Raw genomic sequence first — 15,094 nt, forward strand, 5'->3', positions numbered from 1 at the left:
TCTCACTATTTTTGACTTTTCTGAGCCTGTCAAGTCCTTCTTTTGACCCATTTTGCCAAAGGAAAGGACGTTGCCTAATAATTATGCACACCTGATATAGGGTGTTGATGTCATTAGACCACACCCCTTCTCATTACAGAGATGCACATCACCTAATATGCTTAATTGGTAGTAGGCTTTCGAGCCTATACAGCTTGGAGTAAGACAACATGCATGAAGAGGATGATGTGGACAAAATACTCATTTGCCTAATAATTCTGCACTCCCTGTATGTAAAAACAAGAGACTACAGTCAGTTCACTGCATCATTTTTAAACCTTTTCTACTTATTTGTGTTGACATTAAGTACAGACTTACCTTTGTCCTTCATGGTGAATTAGGGCTTGGGAAAAACATATATTATTCATTTAAAAAGTTACCTGTGATATTAAGAAAAATGGAAGTAATAACAACTAAAAAACTACCTTTCAGTCACAGTGTAATATTAATATTAATGTCACATATCAAGAAAAAAACAATACATTTCACATGTGCGAGTCAGATGTTCTTATATCTGTGTTACAAACAGGCTTAACTTAAACATTACAAAGTTAATTAAAAAGTAAAAGATATTTACAAACACTGCAAAACACAAAGGCCAACTTAAGTGTTACAAAGTTTAAAAACACGTTCTAACATAAACTAATCAGAGTCACTGTCATCAAGTGAAAGGTCAAAAGGCCTCTCCCAGAAACGTCTGACTCCAAAACAACCTGAGGATGTTGAAGGGGCATCAAACTGGTCACTTACCTTGCACCTCTTTGCACTTACCTCTTCGGTGCAGATGTCTTCTCTGCTTCTCTTTTCTGAGGAAGGAGCAGCAGAGGGAGCAGCTGAGGAAGCAGATGAGAGAGCAGCTGAGGAAGGAGCAGCAGAGGGAGCAGCAGAGAGAGCAGCTGAGGAAGAAGCAGCAGAGGGAGCAGCTGAGGAAGGAGCAGCTGGCGGATCACCAACTGGGGCAACAACTCGAGGGAAGAGTGGGGCGTAGGCCTGGCCGAAAGGCGGCATGGCGATAGGGGCAGCACCTGGAGCAATAGGATGTTGCCAATCGTGCCAAAACGGCTCTGGAGGGTGCTCCCGGATGAGAGGGGAATCATCTCTCTCATCCATGGTGTCATACCCCGAGTCATCGCTAAGCCAGTCCCCCCACTCTTCTGAGTCGTTCCAGTCAGATGAATTGTCAGTCTGTTCACTCACCTCTTCATCGTCTACAGGTAGGTAGGGGGGGGGGTACTCACCTTCCTGTTCACCGTCATCAGCATCTGGTGCTTCATGAGAAGAGGGTGAGGGTGAGAGAGGGATATACCCACCACACTCACCTTCACTGATACGCTGGGTATCAGTGTCCTGAGCTTCACCGGAAGAGGGGGAGGATGAGAGAGGGAAAAAATACTCACCATACTCACCTTCGCTGATACGCTGGGTATCAGTGTTCTGTTCTTCATCAGAAGAGGGGGAGGATGAGAGAATAATATACTCACCATACTCACCTTTACTGATACGCTGGGTATCAGTGTCCTGTTCTTCATCAGAAGAGGGGGAGGATGAGAGAGGGAAAAAATACTCACCATACTCACCTTCGCTGATACGCTGGGTATCAGTGTCCTGAGCTTCACCAGAAGAGGTGGTGCTATGGAGACTGTCATCCAGGATCCTGATGACTTCAGGAAGGCCTTCTTCTGCAGGGCGTTCAACCACATAGTCAAGACGCCCTGTGAGGAAACAATTTTTAAAATAACATTAGGAATGTAATAGACACCCAGTATTAAAGCAACAGACCTACATCTGTTAGTTTGAGCAGAGGATGAGAGAAAAGCATTTTATGTCAGACTGAATGACACTTCTACTTGTTCAATCTTTAAGTGAAGTTTTTTAATAGAAGACCACCAAACCTCCACCAAGGCAGCTCACTCTGTGTACTTTTAAGGTGACACTATATTGACACTATATATGACACTGTATTTTGTGTACATTCAATTTGTTTTATTTGTTCTTTGTAAGCCTTTATGCAAACACTATGTTGGAATAGGTAATGGATAATAGGTATTGATTTGTAAATAGCCGGACATGAGTAACTTATTATATAAATATACTACAGTAAATTTATAACTAACCATGCAGCTCATTCTCCTGTTTTATTTACAATTCACGATGTCACACATTTTGAAAAAAGCTCATAGGTTAAATATGTGGATGCAAACCATAATGTAACATTTAGACCACATGTACCAATCTCATGTCGTAAATATAAAAAAAATATATATATTTTTTTAAATAAAAACACAACCTCCTTGGCAAGAGTAAAAATTGCACACACACAAAGCTCTGCAGGTATGTCTGAAAATGATGGTCAAGTGAAAAACAAACAAACAAACAAACAAACAAACAAACAGAAACTCTTAACTCAAAATCCACATTTTTAGAAATGTGCACAAGGACTGTATCTGCCATAAGGACAGATACATCTAATCTGTGGTAAACATGCTATCCCTGTGTAAATATCCCTGTGTACAATATCTCTCTCTGCTATCTAATAAGGTTAAAAGCATTACCGTAACAGAAGATAGGTCTTAATACCATTATTACTACTGTTTTCGTATTCTTTTGATATTATTTTATTTGTATTTCTTTTTATCTTTGTGTTTTGCAGCAGAGAAAAAATGTTGTTTATGTCAATAAAGCCTTTGATCCAGAGAAGAAAAGGATGTTAGGAGGGGACCTGGATCTGTGTGTTTACACCTGCGTGTTCTGACGCCATGACATCTTGAAGATGCCGTTACCACAGAAACTGATTTTTGGGCATTTTACAAATTTTAGTCCATTAAGCTATTTTTAACCTTTTCATTCAAATTTGTCAAATTTGAAGCCTTCAAATCAAAGTAACACCTTTTTTTCATATTCATACACCAGTCGTTAATAATTTATACACTTCTCCCGGAAAATTTAAAGCATACAAACAATTTACGGGAAACAATCTTGGAATACACATATTTGATCACGTTAAAACTTGATATTCACACTGGAACTTGTTAAATTATTACAGTAATTTAAATTTAAAGAAATTTTCAAACGTACCTGCAGCGAAGTCCAGGTGACAGTCGATGAGTCTGGGTCCACGGCGAGCCATCTTCAAACTTGAAAAACAAAAACAAGTACAAACGATCCACAGATGAAGTACTTGTTGTCGCTTTCAAGTAAAATCCGCTTTCAGTAAAATGTTTGCAAAACTTAGCTTTCCACAGGCTGAGGTTGGAGCAGGTCGAAACAAGTCCACGAGCAAGTGTAAAGGGATGATTGGAACCTTGTACAGCATTTATAAACCCTCGGCGGGCCATGGCTATGGTTGTCAACATGCCTGTACACGTGCACGTGATAGAACTATATGAATGGAGCTCACCGCAGTGTAATTTACAGTTAATTTATGGTCATTTACAGTCATAGCTGGACTGGCCATCAGGCATACCGGGCATTTGCCTGGTCGGCTGATGGTGATTTTTCGTTTTTATGGGCCAATGGGTTTTTTTCTGTTGTCGTTGTTATTTTGTAGCGGTATAAAAAAATGAAAGGTGGTGGACAGACGCTGGCATTTGTGTAAAAATAACTCTGATGTTTCGTGGTGGCTGTGGCGGAGCTTCCACAGAGGCCAGCAGGTGGATGAGGGAAAGGGGAGGAAGGAGGAGGAGAGACCCGTGGTGGCCGCCGGACCGGCTGCGTTTGTATTGGGCTGAAAAGGAACCCGATTTGTCCCGGACTTCAGCTTGAATGAAAAAAAAAATACACAAAGCTGGAGTTATTCTGTGTCTTTATGCGGCCAGCTGCCTCTTCTTCTCCCATTCTCTCTCCCTCTCTCTCCTGTTGCTACTTAAATGATGAAACTGATCTATGATCAGCTGATCGCTTTTCTCTCTTGTTTGTTTATCGCGCATTTCGAGCCAGAAAGAGGAAACCAGCGGTGGTCGCGCTAAACAACAGCAGCACGTTAGAGCTTGTTCAGCTGTTGTTAGAATTTATTTAATATTACTTTCTAGTATCAGCTGGAAAGTAATATACTTAATAAAACAGTGTGGGGAACAGAGTATTGTTGTGCGTCAGTGTGGAACATGTCAGTAACACCGAGGGTTACACACACTTTGCCAGGTACACCTGTTCACCTGCTCGTTAAAATATCTAGTGAACCAATCAGACCTCAGCAAATTAAAGTATTTAAGCATACAGACATGTTCATGATGACCTGCTGAAAGTCAAACCAAGTATCAGAATGGAGGAAAGAGATTGTGTGGTTGATGGTGCCAGATGGGCTGGTCTGAGTATTTCAGAAAGTGCTCATCCAATGAGCTCACAAAATTACCTCTACAGTTTACAGACTGTAGTGGCAATCTAACCAGCAAAAGGCCACTTGAGGGAATTTGAAGTATTTCCAACTCATCCTGGTGATGAGGTCAAACACAACCAGTACTTTTAACATTTTATCAATTATTTACCAAATTAAAAAACAACTTGTGGTAACTTATTTTTAATTTTGCTTCATACAAGTTGAATGTAACTAAATCACATGCCCTTTTATCGTCCTTGAGCTTATTTCTAGTACAGCATTTAATATAAACACTGTATGTTTATTTAAAAAATAATAATGAAAAACACTCCTTGTAATACATTAAAATCAGCTCAACTTTATAGAGCACTTTAAAAGCAACACGGTTGACGAAAGTGCTTTCCAGTGAAAAAAAAAAGACAAAGTGGATCTGACAGCGGTGGACGGCGAGCCATGCACACCGGCGCCATCTTGACTCACAAACCACAGCTGACATGAGTTGGATATAAACAAAGTATATCATGTAAATAAAATATATCAGCCAACATACTGGACACTGTTCTGCTGAACAAACACATATTATCCAATATTGTAGCTGGTGTTATTTAACCAGGGTCCAGGGTATAATTGGCCGTTTTTGACTACTTTTGATTTTACCTCTACATTTCACCTTTAAAAACTGTTTATCTTGCCTTGTTTGGTATCATTATTTTCAGCACAACCTCAAATATCTGAAATTTGAGTTATTTTTTCATTTTGGCATACTATATTAGCACAATTGATCTAATTTCAGACAAAAAATTCAAAATCAGAGTAGAAAAAAGTTATATTTTTTACTGTAAAACCCACAAACATGTTTAACAAATAATTTTCACAACTTGAAATGCAAATAGAAATCGTACATTTCTAAAAATTATGCACAAGTTTTGCAAACAACAAAAGTTATATGGTACTATTTACCTAAAAATTCAGCCAAGGCCTCAGTCGTTTTTTATATAACCATTTAAATCTATTTACAGAACAATCAGGTGTGCTGCATCAAATAAGAAGGCACACAAATTATTGTATGTGCATATTTGCATGTACGTTATATGCTATATACTCTTACATGTCTTACAATTCTTTTTTTATGTTTTCTTTCTATTTTAATTCTTTTATTATATTATCCCTCTGTTCAGCACTTTGGCCGACACTTGATGTCTTTTAAATGTGCTATATAAATAAAGATGACTTGACTTGACTTGTGCCAGTCCAAAAAAAAAAAATAGTTTGTGTTCAGTATAAGACAGAGGAGAACACCACAGGCCTAAACCCTGCAGGTATGACAGCAGGAGGTGTATCAGTCCTGTTTTCCATGTGGGAACAGCGTTTACACTGGAATTTGCCTTTGGTGGCTTTTTTGGAACAAATGTGACATTCACTAGTATATCTGACACACAATACCAAACAATAACTACACAACACACTAACTATAGCCTCCAAACACACTAAACGTCACTAATGTCGCTCTGAAAACTCTCTCTCTCTTTCTTTCGCTCGCCCGCTTTCCGTCGTGGGTGTCACTCCTAAAACGTCCCCCTCTCCCTAAACAACCAAGTGTCACATGTTGCCATATAATTTTTTTGATTGGCTGACATGGTAAATTTTAACACCAATAGGGAAGGGGTCTTTTTTCTTTTTCTTTTTTCACTCGCAAGCGGAGAGTGTTTGCTAGTGCTGTCCGTAGAAAACGCAGTTTTTACCGTTCTTCCCGCTGTAAACACCGCGGTTTTGTTCAGAAAAAACATGGCGTGTATTTTTTATCATAACTCTGGTTTTACGCAGCCCATCCATACAATTCAAAATCTGTCGACCCAAGTTGAAATGGAGACTCTGAGTCGCTGCATCTTGTAGCTGTGTCATCATAAATTGGTCATGTGATTTTGATGCACCAGCACGTCAGTCAACCCCAGAGGGTTAAAGGTGCAGTGTGCACGATCTCACCACTAGATGTCAGTAGATGTGCCACAATTCAATTTTTAGGCAGTGATTCTGCTCACAACTTTGCCACTCACTCTCACTTTGGGTTGTGTCTAACCCTCATCTCATCTCCTTGCCTTTCTGGAAGAATAATTTTCTTCTTTTTTTTGTACAATTTATTTTCAATAACACGAGAGTCATCATTATGCTGATCAGGTGTGTTCAAGCCTTAACAAAATAAATCTACTTTTCATTGGCATATGGAGAGAAAAATAAGATAAAGATCAAGCTTTCTGCAATACCTGAAACACCAGCGGAGCTACTGAAAATCACTATCTCCGGTCAATTTTAAACTATATACTATTGTGTGTATTTTGTGAGTGTAAAAAAAGAGAAATTACACTTTATTAATTTTCTTCTTGTCTGCAGGCCATTAATAATACATTTTAAGGTAGAAACGACGGGCCAAATAAGAGCTTACCTACAGCCATGATTGGCCCCAGGGGCCAGACTTTGGACATGCCTGGGTTACACTGACTCATTGCACCATCTTGTGGTACAAATTGTTATTACACAAAAAGTGCAGCATGGCCCTCTTTAAATGTACATACATAGACTTTAAGCCATACAAAATATTTGAAAGTAGAACTTACTTTTTTACATATTTTTCATTCTTACATCTTTCAGATCATCAGACAGATTTTAATATCAGACAAAGGTAACCTGAGTAAATTAAAAATTCAGTTTTTAAACAACGATTTCATTTATTAAAGCAAATTAACTCTATTAAGGGAAAAATTCTATCCAAACCTACCTGGCACAGCATTTTACATTTTCAAGTACCTTTAATGATGTGTTCAACCAGGTGTTCACTTAAATAATCAGTTAAAATAAGAACAGAAAGATAGAAATATGTTACCCCTAAAACATCTTATTTTCCTAGTAAGAAGACATACAGCCTTGATAATAGTAGATTAGGACATAACTATTGCTGACTTTATGGCTCTTGTGTAGTTGTGTTTCTTAGCATGTTAGAAGTGCATGTCTTTAAATAAAACAATCTCAAGGGAACAAAAAAAAAAAATTTAAACTGAAATTCAAGCGAGACAAATTTAAAACAGAAACTCAACATCAGTGACACACTTGGAACTTGTTCCTCACTGGCCTTCACACGATCCCTACTCCTATCTATTTTTAATACCCTCAGTTAATAATAAATCAGCTGGCAGCTACAGTACACACACAGCACACGTGTAGAAATGCGCCGGTGCCAGTGGGAAACTGAAAATGATACACCACAAAGGTACGGATAGCACCAGGTTTATGTTTACATCTTTTACTGGATCACTTGGCTGCGGCTGAAGACATGGTGTGTTGAGGCTGTCGGCCCAGTTTTCACGACAGCGTGATAAACAGTCGCACTTGTATCACTTGTGAGAAAAAAAGGCCTTTTTCACCTCAAGGTTTTATGCCAGAGATCAAAACAGGGTACCACATGCAGCCTGACGTATTTCTGGCCCCCAGTCGAGCACTCCAGGCAGCCGTACACGGTTTCCCGCCGTTGGTTGCCCATCCCGCAGAGTGCGCAGGGGCCCTTGGGGATGTTGTGTTTGAGGAGGTTGACCCTTGTATGTGAGCTTTCCCTCAAGTAAGCGGTGGAAATGTCCGTCATGCTGGCAGCCTTCTCGTAGTAGTCGGTCACCATGTCGTCCATGTAGGTGTCAGAGTGGGTGAGCTCTTCGAATGTTCGGTCATCTACACAGGGGTTGGATTAAAGTGGACTCAGTGTCTCAGAAGGATGGGTCAGTTTATTTAATGAAAAATACTGTAATCATACCTGCTCTAAAGGGGTTTCCGTAGATGATCCCAGAGAGGAAGCGGCGTAGTCGCCCCATGGAGAAGCGACCAATGAAACCACCAAGCTGCTCCCTGATCTGCTCACGCTCAAAGCCTCCCTGTGACTCCGGAGCCACACAAATATCTGACACACAGGAAGAAGAAAACCAGGCGATGTGTGTTGTTTATTATTATTTTTGTAACAAATCAAACATTTCATTATTGACTTTGTATATCTCTAATAACAGCTTAGTCTATGGAATGCTGGAGTAAAATTTGTTATGGTTTTGCTATGTTGAAAGTTTATTCTTGCTGCAGTATCAAACACTTCAAGAACTTTAGTAGTTGTAGTAAGGGGTGGCCAGTATGGAGACTGAACCTGGTCTAAAAGTTCCTTCAACGCCTGGACGTTAGCTTGGATGTTGTGTTCAATCACTCAAAAACATTATATTCTTGTTTAAAACACTTTATGACTTCATTCCAAGACTTCAAATGTGTGTTCACTAGCTGGTACTGAAGTGTCAGAGTCCCTCTGTGATTTTCACTACAGGAGCACAAGGAGTCACGCGGCCTAACAGGTAAAGTATCTGCCATCCAACACTTTATCCATTAGATAAAGTCCCAGAAATCCAGATGAGGTTGCAGGAGTTGCCCAGCTGAAATTCAGAATCATTTGCTTCTAGATGATTTCAGGAAACGTGTTATCAAACCAATTCAGTAATTAACTGCTGGTAGGATGTTTTTACAACCACCATCGTCCCAAATCGATGACAAGCTTCAAACACTCAAATAAATGTCACACAGGCTCACGATTATGGTTTCAAATCATTTTGAGTATTTCATTTTTGACCATTTCTGACCATTTAGACTTATTTCATCACCTACACTTCACATAGTTCTTCATACAGATTTTGTCACCTTACCTGTTGACTATAAGTTCACCTGCTTTCATAGTGACAGTTAGCCTGCAAGTCTTTAAAGACTAAAGCTAAAACTTCAAAGGGTCAGACACTTCAAAGCCATTTGAAGTGCTTCATCTCATAAACATGAATTAATTGGCTAATTAACGATTGGCATGGTTTGCCCACCTACCAAGTCGTCCATCCAGTCGAACAAAGAGCTCACAGATGCTGAAGGCGATGGTGGTGTGAGCTGGGATGACAATGGCCTTGTCTCGACCTTTGGGGTTTCTGCCGTCGTCAATCTGAAACTGGAGCAAAGTAGGAAGCTGATAGTTACACATGGAAAAGGCGGCTAAACGGAGAATTTGGGATTAGGTGAGGGAAAAATGATTGAGTTAGGACTCGTTATTTTGAGTAAATGATTGGGAGATGGATTGTTCACTACCCTTGACGCATTTGTTTTAAATATAAGTGTTATGAATTTAAGCATGGCCACATTACATACATGAAGACATAAAGTTTATTTCTATAGCACATTTTCAGAACAACTTCAGCTGATCAAAGTGCTGTACACATTATGCCAAATACACAATAACGATTTACAATCACTAATTAAACTATAAATACACATACATAAACAATAAAAGTCAATAAAACTTCTTAAAATAAACAATAATTCAAGCAAATAAGACTATTTGTGCAGTAAAAGCCAGGATACCGAGCTCAACTAGAACTGGCAGTGAGTGAAAATAAGGAGTTTTTTTAAAGAATATTTAAAAATGTCTGTGAAGGTTCTCAGTCATCCAGGTCATCGTAGTCTAAGGAGCTTGGAAAGAAAAGCATCTGGACTTCTCTAAGTTTGCTTAAATACGTTTCAACTCTCATCTGAGAAGCTTCTTCAGTTCTAAGCAACTGGTGGAGAGTCCCAGATTTTCAGCCATACGGGAATGTCCCCAAGAGGGTCATGGACCCCCTAATGATCCTCTATCTAATCACATGAGCTGAGGTGGGTCACAATCAGCCAAGGTTTCGGGTGAACCCATTGTGAAACCTAGCCCCACCCTATTATGTGACTTACTGAGGTCAAATGGCCCAGGATGTGAGTGGGCGTTAAGACACATTAAAAATGGTTGAGTAATTGGGCAGCTCTTGTGTGAAAGAGTAAATTGTTCCACAGAATGGAGACAGCCACTGAAAAATCTAGTTTTTGAGGCTGGATCCAGGAACATTCAAGAGCAGTTGGTTTCCAAACATCAAGAGTGTAGGGCTTTAAAGGTTAAGTCAAGTAGGGTGGCACCAAATCACTGAGACTCTTAAAGACAAGTTTAGGTATCCCAGTAAAGGTGTAAAAGCATGAACTACTCTTTCTTCATCTTACCAAGGAAGCTTAATTTAAAAAACTCATCAAACAGCTAAAAAAAACTTATGAAAAGCCAGTAAACATTAATCTAATTCTAACCCTGGATGGGTCTTGGTCCTGGAGGGTGTTAAGATGAAACAACTACAGGTATTTTTACCCTCATGGTGGTCCCTCTCATGCCAGCATGCACGGTCAGAGAGCATTGACGCGTGGTGCGAATACTCTCCACGACAACACAGAGGACACTGCGTCCGCTCTCCTTTGACTGACGAATCAGGCAGTGATCCAGGTCCACCTTCCTGGAAGATCAAAAAATGAGAGCTTGAATTAAACATGAACTCATTAGCACCTGTTAAAGTCAAGCAAGGCAACATCTCTGGCTTGTATTGTCCAATTGCATGTAGCCCCTGTATGTATGTATGAAGGTGTAGAATAACATGATTGTTTATTCATCTTTACAGGGAAACCCTCCGTGTAACAAAGAGGTCGAAGGTCAGACAACTTATTGTGGACATAAGGAAAATACTTCAATGCAGATATCTGAAATATCCGATTTACAAAGTGCCATAATTTAATAACTTTTCCTAGGGTATTTTATGATTACTTTTCAAATTGATAAATAATTGATTAAAGAAATATATCCTTCTACTTGATTATTAATAAAGCACTACCTCAAAGTAACTTCATCTAATCTGTATTGAGAAACTATCATGATATTGATGCTTTAACATCCAGCACATGTAGATAAGAGCCCCTGCTGAGCTGCTGTTATACCCTGTCTGTCAATGCATATACCTGGAGTTGAGTTCACGCAATAACGTCGGCACCTCCAGCTCGTGTTTGGTCACAATGCCAAAGGAGGCTTTTACAGCCACTGAGTCTGACCCGCTGATGTTGAACCCCACATCATTGATGATGTGGTTCCCTAACCGACCATTGAGAGCTACATCAGATTTATCTTCGTAGTTGAGGAGTTGGTAAGAGGAAACCCCTGCAAAAGAAAACAATAGTTAATATTATGGTTAACTTGTGCTTTTGTAAGCATTAACTGTAAGTAGGTCCGACTCCAGTCCCAACAGTAAAATGGTATCTGTTCATGCATAGGTTAAATAATAGTTATTTAACATATAACATATACTTTAACAATTAAAGTACATTTTAGAATATTTGTGGCAGCAGTGAAACATTTTTTATAGTGTTAAAATGTTTATTTAAGAAATTAACTGGGTTTTTTTTTTCTTAGAATGAAGAAAATTAATCATGTCTCAAAAACTTGAAAACTATAAAAATGTTTTATGTCTCACTCTAACAAACTACACGAAGCCAAAGAACTCAAAGAACTATTTGTTATGACAAAAATTTCCAGAAGAGTGTCTCTGAATGTACAACATTCAACCTTGAAGCAGATGGGCAGCACCATATCGGTGGAGGAATTGCTTTATCAGTCAGATTAAGCTGGTGAATATATGCAGCTTTGATGTCCTGTTCATCACTGAAATGATCAAAGTTATGATTCTCTGCACATTACTTTAAAATTATTGTCTAACTACAGGGAAAGTATTAACAACATGGCTGCTACGTGCTGAAAAATGCTTTCAGAATGACTGGCAATAGGCTTAGATTAGCTTGTTAGCTTTTTTTTGTCTGTTTTATTATTGCGTTAGATTGATAATACTCTGAAGAACTGTATAGTGATAAATAATAACAACAAAACAGCTGGTTATCTATGTATGGATTAAAAACTAGGAGCAAGGGGAGACAACTAGCCTAGCTAATAGTAAAGCTCCCAAATGAGCCATATTAGATGTTTTTCTGCTTGCTAACTAGCTAGCTTGTTAAGCTCCTGGGCTCCTACTCCACAAACATAAATAGTGGTCACCTCAGAAACATAACAAGCTACCAGATTTGCTCATGTGGGTTGTAAATGATTAGAGAAAACAAAGTTCGCCTAAGTTAAGATTTGTTGTGAAACCTAAAGATGACCATATTCCAAACATTACTTATTATAATTAAATAATATTAAGGCTAAAGATTATTAGAACCTACAGAAGTTCATTTGAAACTTTAGTGGAGACAACAACGTTTTCAGATAGTAAATCAGGTATGTTGGGTTTTATATTTATTTTTGTCCATGTATCCATATAACATTTTAATTGAGGTTTTACTGACATATAACCACTACAGACTACAGACATACTATGATCATTTTGCATCGCACTTTTTCACTTGCAGCCAATTGCAGACAAGCATGAGAAAACTACCGGTGACCATGGCAATCTGCTAGCAACAAAGCAATGACTGCAAAGTTTTTGGTGGGTTGCGTGACTATAAAGGCTTTATGCTTGTTTTATGGTTGCGTGGTTACATCTGTTTGCGGTGTTTGCCTACACAAAGCTTATAGATAAGCGTTTTCAGATTAGATTAGATAAAACGTTATTAATCCCTCGGGTGGGTTCCTCTGGGAAATTCGGTATTCCTCTGGGAAATTCAGTCTATGGAAATGTGTTCCTGTTCAGCCCTTAAGGCGTGTAGCTCATTGGTGCATAGGTTGCTTGGAATCAGCGAAAAAACATCAAAGATTAAAAAAAATACTGTATGTAAATTAGAGACAGTGGCTGCAGTGGACAGCAGTCTTTATATATTCAACAAAATGCAGGAGCATGATACAATACTTAGAGTGGAATAAACTTATTTTCCCCCAATCTTAAACCTTTTAAAGGGAAAAGGCTCATGTTTCAACATAAAATTTAGCTATATTTACTCAGATATGAATTTTCTGACATTAATGTACCTGCTGTGATCTCTTTCTCGCCCACCAGGATGTCTTTCAGTGAGAAAGGTGTTGAGGCATACTTGTCCTTCTTCCAAAAATGCTTCTTCCTCTTTCTGGTAACCAGGCTGAGGGGCTGGTAGCGGTCAGCCTCACTCAGGCTCGGGACAGGGATCAACCTCCCTGTGTCTCCCACCTGCTTCACAAAGTTTTTGGTGGCTGCAGCAAACATTTCTAAAGATGCATAAATATCGAACCAGGTAAAAAAAAACAGCTTGTACTCGACTGCTGGGCACCCTTTGCTTGTATTGGTTATGGTGAGGAGTGCTCTCTCTCAATGGGGAAGCTGATTCGGGAGTGTTCTTACAAACTCGTGAAATGTTAAATAATGCAGGGAATTTGTAAGGGAATATGGGACAGTGAGGTGTGTGTTAACCTGATAGGTTGCTGTAGGCCTGCACCTTCCTGTCACCTGACAAATAAGGTGGAAGAAGTAATTATAAGTGCCTGTTTTGTACTTTTTGCCATCTGTATTTGGAAAATTTGATTTTCAAGGCATACTTAAAGTATGGAAGTCTATTGCTATTAAGTATTAAAGGAATTATACAGATGATATTGTTGCTACATGTTCCTCTTTGAGTCTAATACACGAAACATCTGCTATGGCCATTAGTCTATCTTTATTCAGCCTGAAAACGGTCTGGACTTTTTCTCTTTGTCAGGGATGCCTCTGTGGTTTTTGTAGGATTAAATGTTTTTGCATCTGAGCTTTTTTTAGTTTGGATAATGTCAACCTTTCTGACTGGTGGCTTCCACACACAGTGTGTCCTGCATGCATGATGGTGGGTTGATCTCTCCTGTGGTTGCACTGCTTTCTAGTCTATACAACCAGAAATAGTATGTTTGAAGGTTTAAAGCTTTCTTGCCACAGAAGCTAAAGACAGCGTTAGCTTTCTATGCATTACACTCCCTTTAATTTTTTAACTTTTAGGTCAAAAAAAGTCATGGATTTGCTTGTAAGTATTATTTTTGTGTTTAAAAATAATCTTGCTGTAATTCACAGTTATATTGTTCTAAGTTGTAACCTCACCTTCTGTCACCAGTTTAGGCCATTTCATCAAGAAAACAAGACTCATTTTTGCACATAAAAATGTAGGTTTATGAGGTTAGGGTCGTATACCAGCTTTAACCATTGTGACAAATCACATTAATGAGAGTAAAACATGTACTGTTGACATGCTCAGTCTTCCCAGAGAAAATCAACAGGCAACAAGGTTGTTTGACAGTCTAACCCCCATGACCTGAAGTGAAAAGGATATCTTCTCTAACCATTAGTCCATCACAGCAGGGAAAAAAGTGCATGGATATACAGAACCTGAGCTCTCATTTGACAGAGGAACTGACTTCCCATCTGCCTGAGTTTTTGTCCCTGGTGGCTTCATGATGAGAAATCAGCGTGTTCTTCAAGCACCTGAAACACTTCCTGTCTTGTTCAGCAAAGGAAACAAGTGAAATCCACCTCACCCACTGAGAGAAATGTTACTGTAGGAAGACCCTGACAACTCAGCTGAAGCTAATATTACTCATGAAAACAAACATATTCTAGTGGAGACAATGACAGAGGAGTCATGGTGTTTGTTTTGCCATCCACCTCTAGGAGTCTTGGGGACTGAGGATCAGTTTGACACAGTGACTTGGCAGACAGCTTTTATCTGGAAAACAGATTGAATGGATGTAACATGCGCACCGTGTACTGCTCCAGCTGGAGTGCACAGATGTTGGACAGATATATCAGGTTGATAGCAAAGTTTCCAACAAATTCCTTCTGGTACTAAACAAAGAGATAAAGATTTGTATAAACCGCTGTAAATGTAGTTTCATTTGGACACTAAATGTTCCCAAATTACACTGAAATC

At 39.1% G+C, this 15,094-nt stretch overlaps 2 protein-coding genes across 2 annotated transcripts; both read right to left on the reverse strand.

Moving 5' to 3' along the window:
• Positions 1 to 573: 573 nt before the first annotated feature.
• Positions 574 to 3,166, reverse strand: LOC146361363 (uncharacterized). The gene is made up of 3 exons (XM_084920665.1): positions 3,115 to 3,166; positions 1,513 to 1,751; positions 574 to 1,344 (listed from the first exon to the last, which is right to left on the reverse strand). The coding sequence occupies exons 1-3, from the start codon at positions 3,164 to 3,166 to the stop codon at positions 682 to 684; spliced, it is 954 nt and encodes a 317-aa protein (XP_084776791.1). The 3' UTR covers positions 574 to 681.
• Positions 3,167 to 7,763: 4,597 nt separating this feature from the next.
• On the reverse strand, positions 7,764 to 13,410 carry pjvk (pejvakin). The gene is made up of 6 exons (XM_084920814.1): positions 13,200 to 13,410; positions 11,204 to 11,399; positions 10,566 to 10,707; positions 9,239 to 9,356; positions 8,148 to 8,291; positions 7,764 to 8,065 (listed from the first exon to the last, which is right to left on the reverse strand). The coding sequence occupies exons 1-6, from the start codon at positions 13,408 to 13,410 to the stop codon at positions 7,764 to 7,766; spliced, it is 1,113 nt and encodes a 370-aa protein (XP_084776940.1).
• Between the last annotated feature and the right edge of the window lie 1,684 nt (positions 13,411 to 15,094).

This window comes from Perissodus microlepis, chromosome 23 (genome assembly GCF_051167445.1).
Source record: "Perissodus microlepis isolate ML-2025 ecotype Zambia chromosome 23, ASM5116744v1, whole genome shotgun sequence".
Classification (NCBI taxonomy): Eukaryota; Metazoa; Chordata; class Actinopteri; order Cichliformes; family Cichlidae; genus Perissodus; species Perissodus microlepis.